This window comes from Pungitius pungitius, chromosome 14 (genome assembly GCF_949316345.1).
Source record: "Pungitius pungitius chromosome 14, fPunPun2.1, whole genome shotgun sequence".
In the NCBI taxonomy this organism is placed as follows: Eukaryota; Metazoa; Chordata; class Actinopteri; order Perciformes; family Gasterosteidae; genus Pungitius; species Pungitius pungitius.
In genome coordinates this window covers 12,716,034-12,730,971 of record NC_084913.1, presented here as the reverse complement: position 1 = coordinate 12,730,971, position 14,938 = coordinate 12,716,034, and the positions used below count along the sequence as shown (strand labels likewise).

Genomic DNA, 14,938 nt, shown 5'->3' with positions numbered 1-14,938 from the left:
ATTGTTTTATTTTAACGATGTGACAGATGAACAGACCTTTGGAGCTGCTGTTGCACAAAATCTTCTTGGTCTCCGATATTTCAAACAAACACAGCGAGGGTATTTTTTCCATCTGCTTGATTCATGTATTATTTACGTCAAATAACAGGAGACCACTCCAGCTCTCCTGTCGTCTTCAAGTCCTCACATTATACAAACGCATGCACGCGCGCGCGCACACACAGTGCCCAGTGACGTCACTGGCCTGCGGACATCTCCACACTGTCACTTTAAACTCCGGTGTTGTATGGGTGGGCGTGTGCGCGTGCGCGCGCTGTTGAGCTCGGGCTCGTCTGCAGCAGATTGAATGGAGCGCGTTCGCAGGCTGCTGCTGGCCACACGGAGGAAGCCGCAGACGTGTACAGCGGGAAGGCATCGCTATGGTTTTGGGGCTAGGGCGGATATCTCCAGTAGCCCCCACCACCACAACCACCACTCCGCCCCCCCACTCTGCCTTGGAGGAAGCAATCACCGCCGTGACGGTCCGTGGACTGGCAGCTCTCCGCGCGGATGATAAAGAACTTGGGACGGGGAAACGGTCAAGATGGCAGCTTGGTACGGAGCGATGACGCCGATGTGGAGGCATTAGGCCAGCGCGTTCTCCTCTCCCCCCTTTGGGCATGCACGTTTCGCAGAGGAAGACTGCCCGCCGACTCTTTCACTCTTTTAACTCGCATTTCGCGCAAATTCCAATGCAACGAGCTGCGTGTGCTGCGGATAGACGCCCCGCGGGAGGACGCACGGACGGACACGTGCTTTAAACATTTGCATACCGTGCATGGTAATTGAACCGTTTCTGAAACCGTGCACGCAACATTGATGGAATGCGACCCGAGTGATTTTAGAACCCTTTGTGCAGCGACCGACATATTGCGATTAACATGGCTGAGGCGCCGCGCCGCGGCGACGAGTCCCCCTCCGCCGTGGAGATCGATCCGGATTTCGAGCCTCAGAAGCGGCCGCGGTCCTGCACTTGGCCGCTGCCCCGTCCGGAGTCCGGCGCGGACAAGCCCGGAACAAATGACACTGACGTAATCCCCGAGGAAGAGGATGACGACGAGCACGAGGGTGGCGGCGCGCAGAGCGGCGACGCTCAGAAAGTCGGCGGCCGTGGTGGTGATGGTGGTGGTGGTGATGATGATGATGATGATTATATTGCTGGTGCTGGGTCTCGCGTGTCTCCCAGCGGCTCAGTCTCCCAGCCCGTGGAGGTCCAGCGCGGTGCCCGCAAGGAGGAGGCCGCCGACGGTTCGCCCTCCTCGGCGCAGACCCCTGCGGCGGCTCTGGGCGGCTCCGCCTCCCAGCAGCTGAGGAAGTCCTCCGCCCGCAGGAACGCCTGGGGCAACTACTCCTATGCAGACCTCATTACGCAGGCCATCGAGAGCTCCCCCGAGAAGAGGCTGACCTTGTCCCAGATCTATGACTGGATGGTGCGCTCTGTGCCATATTTCAAGGACAAAGGCGACAGCAATAGCTCCGCTGGCTGGAAGGTGAGCGATGACGTCATAACAAAGGCCCCTCTGTGGTCATGTAAAGACACATGGTGCACACTGAAACGGTTCAAGTGGGAGGAGGAGGAGGAGGAGGAGGAGGAGGAGTAGGAGGAGGAAGTGGCCAACACAGGTTTAGGTGCAGACACCCAGGGTGAATTTGGTATGTGTGTAAATGGGCAACGTGCGACTCCCTGAGACACACAGGTAGTAAAGTGTGCCTCAACCGACACGCGCCATTAGTTCTGAGCCTGAAACCCAAATTCCGAGCGCACCAACGAGACCGTGGCTCTGAAAGTGGAGGCTCGAGACAGCCAATGCAAAGTTGATTTCACTTTCGGACCCACTGCAGCAGAGGGGCTTCGGTTTGGTTTTTGAGGATTAGTTTGGCCTGGAAAACCAATTCATCTGTCATGGAATCAAGTCCGGTGAAAGCTTTGAGCTTTGCAGGATTTAGATGGCATGGGGGGGTTGCGAACTCTGGGAATAGGTTTGTAATCCTGCACAACTGTAGGTTGTGGGATGCAGGCGCATTTCCAGTGAGTTTCTTAGTGGACAAACCACAGTAAGGGGCAAGATTGTGCTTTAACGCCCTGCATGACGTGCCACGCTTGTTGGCAGTAATAAAGCATAAGCATGCATGGATGCTAATGACACATTTAGTCTGCACAGCATCGGCTGCTTTGTTAATGCGGGAGATGAGTGGCAGTCCGTTTTCATCGTGTTTTGGATGCTTGCTACATGATGACTGGTAATCCGCGTCATTTGGGGGATGAAAATACCTTTCACTGTATGATGTGAAATATAGAAGATGAAAGAAGCCGTGTGGGATGTGAAAGTGAGAAATCTTAATTTAATCAGCTGCACACACACACACACGTGTGTGTCATCAAGCATCTGTGAAATGTTATGAAGTGGAAACCAGATCTGTTTGTGGGGCCGACATCGTTCTCTCAGAGGAAAGGGTTAATGTTGGGGTTCCTGCTGACACCAGCGTTTCCTCGGAGGTGCGTTGTCGCCGTGATGTTCAGCGAGCAGCCTAAAAAAGGTGGTCCTCTTGATGACGGGTTGCGTTGCGTTGCGCGTGGGGACTGAGGTCGTAAATCCTGCTGCACTTCTTCACCCCGGATTCAATGAGGACCTTTGTGTGCAGCTCCAACACGAGGTCCAATCTCCTCGCCGTTGTGAATCCAAATAAAAATACACACAGACGAGCAGCCAGAGGCCCCCCCCTCGCCCCCCTCTGCTTAGTGCCACACTGTCCTTTTCGCGTGGGTTCGGGCACATGCATCAATCAGCTGACTATAAATGATGTAGGTCAGTGTGTAGCGGCGTGAGAGGAGCTCAGTGTTTCTCTTCGGATCTGGCTCTGGCTAAACTGGCGTCGCTCCAGTCCCGCCCCCAGCGAGGCCTGCTCAGAGCTGCTGTGCCTGCGTGGGGTGGGGGGGGGGGGGGGGGGCGTAGTAGCTCTTTGTGATGTCTTTTTAAACGCTGCATGGCGCCGACTGCATCTACTTGTGCAAAATGTATCACGTCGCCGCAGCTTTGAAGGTGCATTTAATGTCCCCCTGGTTGTTTCGTTTCGGAGGCCGGGCTCGCCATCTTTAGCTTTGACATCGTTTACTCTCCAGAACACAGGAGGTCTGTTGTATGCTTATGGCGACCTTTAACTACCTGTACACAGAAGGTGGACGCAGTAAAAGCATCACCCGTGTTTCATAACGTATTCAGATCCAGCTTTCCTGTGATGTTTTCCAGCCTTTGTGCAGTTGAAGGTGGTTTTAGATGTTTAGCTGCTGTTTCGTCACATTTACACTGATGAACACGTAGAGGTCCAGTTGAAAGAAAGATTTAGTTTGACTAAACGTGGTGCTTCTACTGTGTCAACTGAGTTTCTAAAAGATGGTGCATCAATTTGAGCATTTTCAGACCAAAGCTGTTCATGCTGCGTTGGCACAAGTGAGATCAGGTACCAGGTGAGGCCTTCTTCAGGAAAACGTCCATGGGCAAATTTTGCCTGATTGTTACACAATTCAAACCCAAAAGATATTAAATGAAGAAATAAAGTTATAACGAGATATTTAATTTTAAACGCGTTATGAAGAAAACGGCTTCGTATTTTTCTCTATATGTTTCTCTTGTAGTTTCCACCTGTTCTCTCTGAAAATGATCTCTTTGTCGATGGGGAGACAAATGTTTCCATTGATTTTGTGATACTGAGATTCTGAAAAACTGTATTTGATAATGAAACTGCTTTTTTAGTTCACATGTTCAGTGCAACCCTTCCTACTTGTAAAGACAACATGAAACCATCTGTTCACATTCCACCTGGTGCGTTCAGAAAGGTGTCCGGTGGAAATATATCTAGAATTTGAGGGAGTCAACGTGGTCCTAAAAGTGTGGACGTTATGAGGGATGACTGTTGTCAAACATAGTTAATATTAATTAATTAAGAGCACTTTGTCTGTTTTAATATCTGCGCTGTCATCTTGGAACTGTTCATCATACAATCAGAGATTTATCTTTTTAATAATCAACCATCCTTCAGGTTGTAAACGTGGGTCTTGTATTGCGTTTGACCCAAATCCACCTTCCTGCTGCTGGAAATGCTCAGCATGGATTCTGTAACGTGTTTGAGCAACATTCACCCAAAACTACAGTGCGTGTTAAAGGAATAGTCTCAAAACGTACAAATAACCCGTAGCTGGTTTAAACAAACTTGTGGGGAACAACCAGCTTTATTCTGTTCACAATGTGTCCTTTTCTAGAGCTTTTTCTGTACACGTTTTTGTTGGGTGGGCTTTAAAATGCTGGATAAAGCAAGGAAAGCCTTTTCTTTGTGCTCAGCCAATCGGCTGCTTGCTGTCGCTTCATATTTACCACACAGAACCATCTCCTTAAAGATGTCCACAGTCCACAGTGGAGGGAAGATGCAAAGTACTGAGTTTCCTTTTGTTTTGCTCTTTTCTCTGGATTTTCTAACGGTAACAAAATAACAGAAACCGACTGCTTTATTGTTTTGGTCAGTTCTTTAAGCTAATTGGGAGGTCTCGTGGTGGGTGTAAATGAGACAGAAAAATAGCAGTGTAGTAACTGAGGTGTTATTTCTGAGTCACATGGGCTTTGTTGTTGTAAGTGATCAAAGTGTTTGCAGTTGATCCTTTAGTTGTCTTGAGAGCGTCGGTCGGTCGGTGGCTCATTGACTCTTTGCTCCTCTGATCTCACCGCAGTCACAAAGCTGGAGGGAAATATATGATCCACATAGTGAATGTTGGGTTGAGCTTCTTGACTGATTAGTTTCATCTTGTGAGAGATGGCTTTAAATCCGACCTTGGTTCACTCAAGTTAATTCAAGCTTAAGAGCTTTACGCTGGACCCCCTCCCAATGCATTTAGCCTTTGGACTGCAGAGATTTCGGCCTGTGTTACTGCGGGGGGACTTGATGCCGGTCGCCAGCAGGGTCCAGCTGTTTAATTTTGTCCATAGCATCTCGGGGGAAATCCTGTAAACCATTTAGAGGCAGAAATGGGTCACAGTCTGAGGTGCAAAGGAGAAGTGTTCAGTCTGTGCAGTGTTGTTTGCTATTCCAGTTGGCATCAAAATCCTCTTTCTTCTGTTGTGGGACGCCCACAGTGTTGGATTTAGTCTTTAGTTTTAGAAAACTTAGCCCCAAAATATACTTAACCATTGAGGCGTCATGAAACAGAAAATTATCTTTGGGACCACAAATAATTTCATCCGAAACGTGGACCTACAGACTGTGTTTTGTTTTATTTGATCTTTTATTATTATATTTTACCTTTTGATTTTTTTCAATTTGGTAGTTTTGTTTATCATATCTATATTATCTATATAATTGCTGACAAAGTTATTTGTTGATACCTTGGAAAATAAAAGTCGTTTAGTAGTAAAAAAGGAAAGCTCCTTTCAATAGCTCTTCTGGTCACATGATCTTCCTCAGCAGTTGCTCCATTTTCATTGAGTTGTAGATGTTACATTTTTTGAATTTCAAATTTTGGAATTTGTTCATTTTGTTAATTGAAAGTTTATTTAGTGCAAAATTCATCTGCCGAGGAAGTTTGATGAAAAGCACCAAATGTACTTTTTGGTTTTAGAATGTTTTTACAGGAACTGTTTCCAAGGTCAATTCTCCAAACTCTTGTTCAGTTGCCCTCCTTGGATTAGTGTGAATTAGCTCTTTAGGGAGAACGTTTATTAAACAAACATTTCATTTTTCTTTTTTTTTCTTTTGCAGAATTCCATCCGACACAACCTGTCCCTCCATAGTCGCTTTGTGAAAGTCCAGAATGAAGGGACGGGGAAGAGCTCCTGGTGGATGGTCAACCCAGAAGGCGGCAAAGGAGGCAAGGCTCCCCGGCGCCGCGCCGTATCCATGGACAACAGCAAGTACATCAAAGGGGCCCGAGGACGCGCCAACAAGAAGAAAGCCTCGCTGCAGGCAGCTCAGGAAGGCAGCTCGGAGAGCTCCTCCAGCCTCTCCAAGTGGACAGGAAGTCCCACCTCCCGCAGCAGCGACGAGCTGGACGCCTGGACGGACTTCCGCTCCCGGACCAACTCCAACGCCAGCACGCTCAGCGGCCGCCTGTCCCCCATCCTGGCCAACCTGGAGCTGGACGAGGTGGGCGATGACGACTCGCCCCTGTCCCCGATGCTGTACTCCAGCCCCAGCAGCATGTCCCCGTCCACGGGGCCCACGGGGCTCTCCGACCTGGCGGGCACCATGAACCTCAACGACGGGCTCTCCGACAACCTGATGGACGACCTATTGGACAACATCAGCCTGACGGCGTCCCAGCAGCCCCCCCCCGGGGAGGAGGAGGAGGAGGAGGGCGGCGGCGGCGACGAGGCCCAGGGCGGCTCGGTGTTCGCCTTCAGCTGCTCGGGGGGCGGTCTGGGGAACCCCCTCTTCAGCCCGCCGTCCATCACCAGCCTGCGCCAGTCGCCCATGCAGACCATCCAGGAGAACAAGCAGACCACCTTCTCCTGCATCTCGCACTTCGGCGACCACCAGGCGCTGCAGGACCTGCTGAGCCTGGACTCGCACGGCCACAGCAACGTGATGCTCACCCAGTCCGACCCGCTGATGTCGCAGGCCAGCGCCGCCATCGCCCTGCAGAACTCCCGCCGCAACGCCATGCTGCTCCGCAAGGAACACGCGGCGGGGAGCCACGCCGGCGCCGGGGAGGCCCCAGGCCCCCCGGGGCCCGGTTGGCAGGCTGGCTTGACGACCCCGGACAAGGGCGCCGCCGCGGCCAAGCTGCCGCTCCTCAAGTCTCCCGGCAAGAGCGACTCGATGCAGCTCGGCTCCGGTTTGCCCGGCCAGGATCGCTTCTCCGTGGACCTGGACCTGGACGTGTTCAACGGCAGCCTCGAGTGCGACATGGACTCCATCATCCGCAACGAGCTGATGGAGGCCGACTGCCTGGACCTCAGCTTCGACTCCTGCCTCGCCTCCGCCCAGAACGCCAACAGGAAGTCGGGGAGCTTCTCCAGCTCCAAACAGACCTCCCCTAACAGCTGGGTCCCGAGCTGAGGAGCTGGGTGCAGATAGGTCGGGGGGGGGGGGGGTAAAATGTAAATTGGGGTTCATTGTCTCGTGTCGAGCAACTAGAAGGAAGAAAGTCTGCACAAGTGTATCCGAGTAGTATTCTCTGTTTCCCCCGGTATTCCTAATGTGAGGCATTCAGTTAGATACTGTATGTTAAGTGTCCGAGACACACAATGGTGTCTTCAGAGGAGGGACAAAAAAAAAAAAAAATCTTTTAAAAAGATCAATGCCTGAGCGCTGTGAACAACAGTATTGACTGGAAGTGCAGGACATTTTGTTAACGCTATTTGAAAAGCATCCACTCGTGTTAGTCTCAGGGAATCACTCGTGCAGTATCACAAAGTGGTACATGATGCTGAGGATGAAGTATGTCTTCAGCCGGCTTTCTCATCTTTCACACCCTTTCGTACCGAAAACCTGAAACAATTTTGCCAAACCAGCTGTCATCCTGTTGTGGGTGATGGCCTGTTTACAGAAAAAGCTGCAGAGAATGTTACATTATTACGTTCTAGTGGAGGATACTTGACTAGCTCTTTTTTATTTTATTTTATTGTTTCTTTGCCAGGCTAAATGTTAACGAATCCCCCCCCCCCCCATTGATGCAAAAGCACCAAATATGGATTGACAGAGGTTTATGTTTGAAGATGTGAACTGATCTACATTGTGTGGTTGTTGTACGTAAGGTTTATTTTATCCTGTGATTTTAGTGACATAACTGTGAATTCTGTTTCCTCAGACGAGGTGCATTACTGAAGTCTTGATGATAAGGTGTTTCTGCTGCAGATCCCTTTTGGCCGATCTCCTCCTCTTCCTCCTCCTCCTCCTCTTTCACTTACTGCAATATTGGAAGTGCTCTGTAAACTGAGTTTAGGACAGAATTAAGAACCTTGTACAGTAGGAAACATGAGGTAGTTCTAGTGGACACCATTTACATCAGTGAACACGTGCGATCTGGTTTGAAAGTAATCACCTTAGAGGCTCGACAGCATTTTGATGTTTGTTCATTTGAAGGAGTTCTTGGTGCTATAAATAAGAAGATAGCAGGGTGTGGCTGCAGATTGAGCAGCATCTGTAGCCCCCCCTTTTGTTATCAGCACTAAAGCAGGTGCTGGGTCAAATAGTGTTGCCACCTCTATACGGGGAGGTTCTGTAGGATCTTGGAACCATTATGCCATTTGAGAAAGGAACAACCACATTGTTTATATATTGCCAAAATATTTCTGCATTTAATTAAGTGGAAATAAGAGGATAGTGTATAGATAATAGGGACCAGTGCTGTAAGGGCAAACCAAATCAACATCAGCACAGTTTTGTAGGAACGGCAGGCTGAACTTATAGCAGCTGGAAACTGTCACAGATTATTTTTATTGTGTTTTTCTTTTCCACATGTAAACATTTTGTGCAGTTCTTTTTCTCCATACGACATGCGGTAGAGCTGTGTAACAGCACATTTGTTTTATGGTCTTTTTATTTTTATTAAGCCTAAAATGGTGTCTTCCTTTGAGTTTGAGAAAATCCAAATGTCACAGAAATATTGAAACTCATTTGCTTTTCTTCTGTTTTTTGCACAATTTCTGCACGATGGTGCTTCCAAATATCATTTTTTTTCTAGCTTCAAATGGATGATTTTATACCAACTTGAAGCTCCATTTTCTTTTTTTTAACATTTACAATGAGTAACTGTCACTGCCAACCTTCACTCACTTTATTCTTATGGTTCCTACAAAAACAAGACACCTAGTTGTAATTCCATTTCCTATCTTGACTGTATCAGATGGTGCATGTAAATAAAGCTTAAAGAACCACTGAAAATCTGGATTTGGTTTGATCTGCCTACGTTTTATTTCTGTCTCTAGAGGAATTGCACAGCTGCTGATTTGACTCTGCAGGCAACAAGCAGGCGATTTTCTATTGGGTAATCACGTCATGAGCTAAGAGCCAATCACACACTGTATCCAAGAGGAATGGACACACTGAGATTAAGTCAAGGTTTTTCAATGAATCAATTCCGAGGTGGCTCCTCCTGAACAACTGGTGCATAATCGTGCACTTGCATTATGTGCTGGATGTAAAACGGTACGTATCAGCAAAGCCACACAGCAGTGACCTCATAATCTAACAGACTGCAGCGTAACATGGGAGCCCTCTACAGATCAAATGCACTCATTGAGCCCAGATGAAGGACAAGTCAGGACATTTCACTTTAAATGCTTGGATGTTCATCCTGAGCCGCGGAGCTTCCTCTTCTGTCGTTGTTGCAGGTGGAGGCAGATCGGTCAACTCAACACTGATTCCCTCAAGGAGTGGTGTCATCCAGATGTTTTAGGTGTGGAAGCTCGGATGATGGTTTTGACAGTTATGTGTTTCTGGGTTGCCAGGTAATTGGAACTAAATTGCCCCTGCACTTTTGTTGAATTTAGGCATAATACAATTTTAAACAATTTCTTTGCTTATTGTACAAGACAAAAACCTTTTTGAATGAAAGAATCTGTGCAGCAGTCTATTTAGAAACAAGCTTTATCGCTTGAGAATTTGCAGACTTCAGCGATCGGAGAGAAGACCCTCAGAAGCCTCGCCAACGTCACGCAGGACCATGTGGTCATTTACCTTCGCTGCCACCACCCACAGCCTCCTCAGGGTCAAAGCTGTGATACCTTCTGATCACACAGGTTTCCAAAAGTTCTTTTAATTGTTGACCATTTGAATTTCTGCCAACCCATGTTTAATTGTGTCATGTGCGTGAAAATCCACTAATACCTGAAACTGGTAAGATCCTCGGATGAATCACAGCTGCTCTTTTGAGGACAAGAGCACAGGTTGTGTTCATTTCTGATAAAGAGTAAAGTGCCCAGTAGAACCCCTGGAACTAAAACGGATTCAATGGATACTCACCAATATATTTGTGTTAGTGTAAAACAATCATTTCATATTATTTTACTTTAAACAAGTTTGTGTCCAAAAAACAAAGAAAACGTCCTCTGTGCTGACAAGAGGTGAAAATAAAAGGTGTATTTGTCAAATTAAAAAAAAAAAAATGCTGAAATGCTTTGGTTTATGGTTGAAAGAAAATGTCAATAAATGTAAAGTGAGCATGTTTTCACTGCGGGCCACACTCGGTGGTGTACAGGTAGGAGACGGTGCCTGCCTGGATCTGGAAGGTCTGTCCCTGCATGTGGTGACTGGAGATCTGCTCGCTGGTCTGGCTGATGGAGATGGGCTGGCTGCTCTGGCTGCTGATGTGAATGGCCTGGCCGCGCTGCTCCCGGCTCACCGGCCCCATCGCGGCGTCCCGAGTGGCCCCCGGGTGGCGGGTCGGCTGGTGCACCAGCTGCAGCTGCTGGACGGGCCGCTGCGCCACCTGAAGGGGCTGCGGGGCCCCGTGGTGGGCCTGCAGCTGCTCCATGGCCTCTTTGCTCAGGGTGATGACGTGCATCTGCTCGGGCTGCTGCGTCATCTGGCCCTCCAGCACGCCCAGAGTCTGGACCCGTGGGCTCTGCTCCAACAGGCCGCCCTGAGCCACCAGAGCCACGTTCTGGTGTGCAGACTGGGTGAGGAGGGTCAGCCTTGGGTGGGCCGCGTCCGCCTCCTCCGCCATGATGCTGATCTCCTGGTTCTGACCCGGCACAAAGTTAATGTTGTCCACGTCGCCCGCGACAACCAGCTGGATCTCCTGCTCGGAGCCGGAGGGCAGCTGGTACTGCTGCAGCTGCAGGACGCCACGCACCTCCTGGGCCGGTGCGGCTCTCTCCTTGCTGTGCGACTTGGTGTGAGTCTTCAGGTTGTCCAGGCGCGTGAAGGAGAGGCTGCAGCAGGAGCAGGTGAAGGGCTTCTTCCCCGAGTGAGAGGCGACGTGTCGTCGTCTCGCGCTCGGGTCGGAGAAGCATTTGTTGCAGACGTTACAGTCGTAGGGCTTCTCTCCTCTGAAAAAGGAGGATTTTAAGCAAGTGTGTTTACAATGCTAAAAGAATCATATCTATTTCTACGCTGATTGTGTGAAATATTGTACTCAACTATCTTTACTTGACAGCTTTGGTCTGCAGTTCCTCTTGATTTAATGATTAAAAAAAAAAAAATCTAGGCTTTCTTAAAGATTAAATCTGTTGTTCACTTTTTGGTTTGTGGCCTCTAACAAAAAACACTTTCAGAAGTCTAGACGTAGTTAGAAGTTTCTCGTAAGAGGCATTTTCCCTTTAAAATATACTTTTTATTATTATTATCATCATTTAGTTGATGACACATAAATACTTACTCAAGTAGGAATTTGAACACAATATAGTACTCGCTTTACTAGTGATGGCATATTTTTACACTGTGGTACGGGTCATTTTAAGAATTTGAATACTTCTCTCTTCCAGTTCATATGTAATTGTCAATAAAAGATGTTAAATAATAACTTATGTTGTTGTTTGGGAGCTCCCGCTTTAAAATTTACTTCTCACCTGTGGATTCTGATATGAGTCTGCAGAGTGCTCTTGGCTGTGAAACACTTGCCACAAATCTCACAGGTGAAAGGCTTCTCACCTGTAAGGATATCGTTGATGTCATTGACGGCTTCCACAGAACTGTATAGTTTCAGTAGCTTGTCTGACTTTACCTGTGTGAGTTCTCAGGTGCTTTTTCAGCTGAGCCGTGTCCATGAACTTGTGATGACAATGAGCACATTCTGGCAAAGATTTGCCTTTAATTTAAAACAAGAACAAAGAATACATTAGTCTCTCCTTTTCAATTAATATCAACTTGCTGCAGTTGAAGGGACCCTCACCTGTATGAACTCGGTAATGGCTTTTAAGTTGCCTCTTCTGAGTGAAGGTCTTCCCACATTTATCACAGCTGAAGGATTTCCCTCCTGAGAACAAAGGCAAAGAGGATTTATGTATAGCAGAGCAGTCGGGAGCACAGCAGTGAAAAACAAAGACAAAACAATCATTTCCTACAGTATTCGTTTGATTTCACGAGCTTAAAACATGTTAAATGTACTCAAAGCGCTTTAACACTACATGACATCATTCACCCATTCATACACTAATGACAGGACCTACCATACACAGTGGCCCCTGCCCATCAGTAACTAACATTCACACACACTGTAGTCACAGCTAGAGGAGCATTGGTAGAGAGGGGGAGCTAGAGGGACATGTGTGTTAGCCGGGCCTGGGATCAGACCAGCAACCCTCTGATTGGAGGACGGCCGCGCCCCCCACTCACCCACAGTCGCCCATTATTGTTATTATGCACTTGTATGCTGCATAGAATATGGGGAAAAGGATGATGATCATCCAGAGCATAACATACTGTCCACCCATAGAAGAACTCGTTGTACCTTGGTGGAGGTTCATGTGCTCCTGCAGGGCGTGTTTGGTGGACAGCGCTTTGGAGCAGACGCTACAGACGAACGGTTTCTCCCCGGTGTGCATGCGCTGGTGAACCAGCAGAGTGTGTTTCTGGGTAAAACTCTTTCCACAAACCAGACACCGAAAGGGCTTCTCTCCTGGGGAAACGAAAGAAATGCAGTGCAGGTGGTAGGTGTGATCATCCAGAGCAGCAACACTGAAGGTAATTTGATCTCTGCGTGCTAATTAAACTGTAGACATGGATCTAACAATCTACAGCACACAGTTGGAAGCTTCTCTCTTAAAATGGGTACAAGTTCATTGTGTGTAAAAGGGAAATTGTTATTTCGTAAATATGAAGCTAAAAAAAACAATTTGTGAACAAATGTTATCCAAACAGAAACCTAATTAGCTCAGATTCACACCACCACCAGTCCAAAATTGAATTAATCACCCATTGTAACTACAACCACATATTTCATGACGTGATCTTTTGTGAATTGTACAATAGTAATACAAACCTTTTTTGACATAGTACAGCTTTTTACCTGTTAGGGTGTATAAACTGAACCTTCGAACAGCAGTAATGAAAGTATCATCCCATGTGAACACGGCCATTCAGAGCCTGAATGGATGAACCATAGGTGGCGAGGCAGATTACCTGTATGAGTCCTCTGGTGAATCTTTAGAAAGAGGTGGTTTTTGAACACTTTGCCACAGTCCTGGCATCGGGGCTCAGTGTCGGGGTATTTCCTTTTCCTGCCTCTCTTCCCAGGATCTTCCTCCCTCGCTGTGTCGCTTCCCACTTTCAAGCTCTTGTATTTCACCGGTGGCCGGATTTTGCGTTTGCTCTTGCGGCTCTGATTGGCTCCTGATCCGCAATCTGCATCATCTTTAGTATACGACTCTTTAACCACACCGAGGTCCACATTTCCAGCCGTTCTCTCCTCTGAGCTCCCACTCTCACGCTCCAACTCGGTCACAAGCACCGTTTTCTTTGGTCGGCCTCTCTTGCATTTCGACAGATCTGGAACCACGGCGACGCCAGCCTTTGCCTCCTCGCTCGCCGCAGCGGAGCGTGAGAGTTGTGCGAGCACCGCGACCAGGTCGTTGACCTGCGTGAGACGAGCCGTGGCCAGAAGCTGCTGCAGGGCGCTCTCCTCCACGGACACCTGGGCGGTGTAGATGAACTCCAGCACGGCTGCAAACATCTCCGCTGTCATGCCGTCCAGCTGGTAGGTCGACGGACTGATCTGATCTTCTGCCGTGAACATGAGGGAAAAGAACTCGCTGCTTGCTGCCAACAGCGGTTTGTGCGCCTTGAAGGGCACGTCCTCCACAACGAGGGTGATGTCGCACAGTAGCTCCCTTTTCCTGAGCTGGTCCAATCTGCTCAGGATGCTCTGCTTATGGGAATCTGAATGAAGGGCCATAGGTGGTGGTGGTGTCGTGTCTGTTGCTTTCTGGGACATGTTCTCGTCCGAACAATCACTTTTGTTCCTGCAAGCATGGAAAAAGTGAACTTTCTATTAAAACAGAGTTTAGTGCTTATCACTGAGAGATGGAAACGGGCTCAAAATGCTCTTCTTTTTGCCCCAAATAAGTTAAAATGTTTTACTACCTAAACAATGAATTCCATTTATATGGAAAGTTGTGGAAACATCAAGTTAATAATCTTTTTTTAAGGCTGGAACTAATGATTCATTCTTTAGTATACTATTATTATTAGTCAATAAATTCGTTGGTTGATTGACAAAAAAAATGAATTATCTACAAATCTGATAAATAAGCATTTGAATGAATTCATTTGAAAGATTATCTTCTTGACTGTTTTTAGTATTATTGTAGAATTAATATAGTTTGGTTTTGTAATTTTGGTTGTAAAACACCAGAAATAGGAAACTGTAAAGTGCATATTTCTAAATAAAATCGCCAGGTTAATTTATAACGAAAAAACTAGTCTCTTAAGTTGTTGCCAAAAGCTGTTTCGCTCTTCATAAATGGCATAAAGGATTTATTGATTACCAAAGTTACGGCTGATCGATTACGCTTGAAAACACAACAAATATCACATTCAATCAACCAACGTTATACCTTTCATACTTAGTGCTTGGCAATATTGACGTATTATGAACGAATGTTACCTTCATACAAAGTGAAGTGTTCGTTTTCAGAGCTGCAGATGAATCCTGCAGTGATGTGCGCAACTTGAGGGTTAGCTAGCCAGCTAACGTTTACTAGCATTGTTCAAAACGATGCTAGACACAAACAGGCCGAAGCTAGCAGCAATAACAACAGAGTGCGCCTCAACTAATGTCTTATAGTAGGGAAGTTTCTGTTTGTGACAGGAAACAAGAAGAGTAAGCGCACAAAATACGGTGTAACTTAACATAGCAGTGAGCTTTTAGGACCTTACCTTCTGATTTGGCTGGAGAGGGCAAACGTGGCTGACTTATCGCGAGAAGTACGATTCTGACGAGACTTGCTGACAGCTGATTCACACCGTGGAT

At 47.4% G+C, this 14,938-nt stretch overlaps 2 protein-coding genes across 3 annotated transcripts; one reads left to right on the top strand and one right to left on the bottom strand.

Moving 5' to 3' along the window:
- Positions 1-36: 36 nt before the first annotated feature.
- Positions 37-8,916, top strand: foxo3a (forkhead box O3A). Its single transcript, XM_037487435.2, has 2 exons — positions 37-1,529; positions 5,785-8,916. The coding sequence occupies exons 1-2, from the start codon at positions 921-923 to the stop codon at positions 7,081-7,083; spliced, it is 1,908 nt and encodes a 635-aa protein (XP_037343332.2). The 5' UTR covers positions 37-920; the 3' UTR covers positions 7,084-8,916.
- Positions 8,917-9,056: 140 nt separating this feature from the next.
- On the bottom strand, positions 9,057-14,924 carry zbtb24 (zinc finger and BTB domain containing 24). Of its 2 annotated transcripts, none has more exons than XM_037487433.2 (7): positions 14,845-14,924; positions 13,090-13,928; positions 12,419-12,586; positions 11,861-11,944; positions 11,693-11,776; positions 11,538-11,619; positions 9,057-11,018 (listed from the first exon to the last, which is right to left on the bottom strand). In XM_037487433.2, the coding sequence occupies exons 2-7, from the start codon at positions 13,898-13,900 to the stop codon at positions 10,196-10,198; spliced, it is 2,052 nt and encodes a 683-aa protein (XP_037343330.2). In that variant the 5' UTR covers positions 13,901-13,928; positions 14,845-14,924; the 3' UTR covers positions 9,057-10,195. The 2 variants fall into 2 exon arrangements, with proteins under 2 accessions (XP_037343330.2, XP_037343329.2); XM_037487432.2 differs by lacking the exon at positions 14,845-14,924 and adding an exon at positions 14,573-14,834.
- Positions 14,925-14,938: the final 14 nt, after the last annotated feature.

Coding starts and splice junctions, on each gene's coding strand:
- foxo3a (XM_037487435.2), top strand. CDS start 921: ATGGCTGAGGCGCCGCGCCGCGGCGACGAGTCCCCCTCCGCCGTGGAG. Junction 1,530..5,784: donor ATAGCTCCGCTGGCTGGAAG/GTGAGCGATGAC, acceptor TTTCTTTTGCAG/AATTCCATCCGACACAACCT.
- zbtb24 (XM_037487433.2), bottom strand. CDS start 13,900: ATGTCCCAGAAAGCAACAGACACGACACCACCACCACCTATGGCCCTT. Junction 11,945..12,418: donor GCACATGAACCTCCACCAAG/GTACAACGAGTT, acceptor CTTTGTTCTCAG/GAGGGAAATCCTTCAGCTGT. Junction 11,620..11,692: donor GCACCTGAGAACTCACACAG/GTAAAGTCAGAC, acceptor ATATCCTTACAG/GTGAGAAGCCTTTCACCTGT.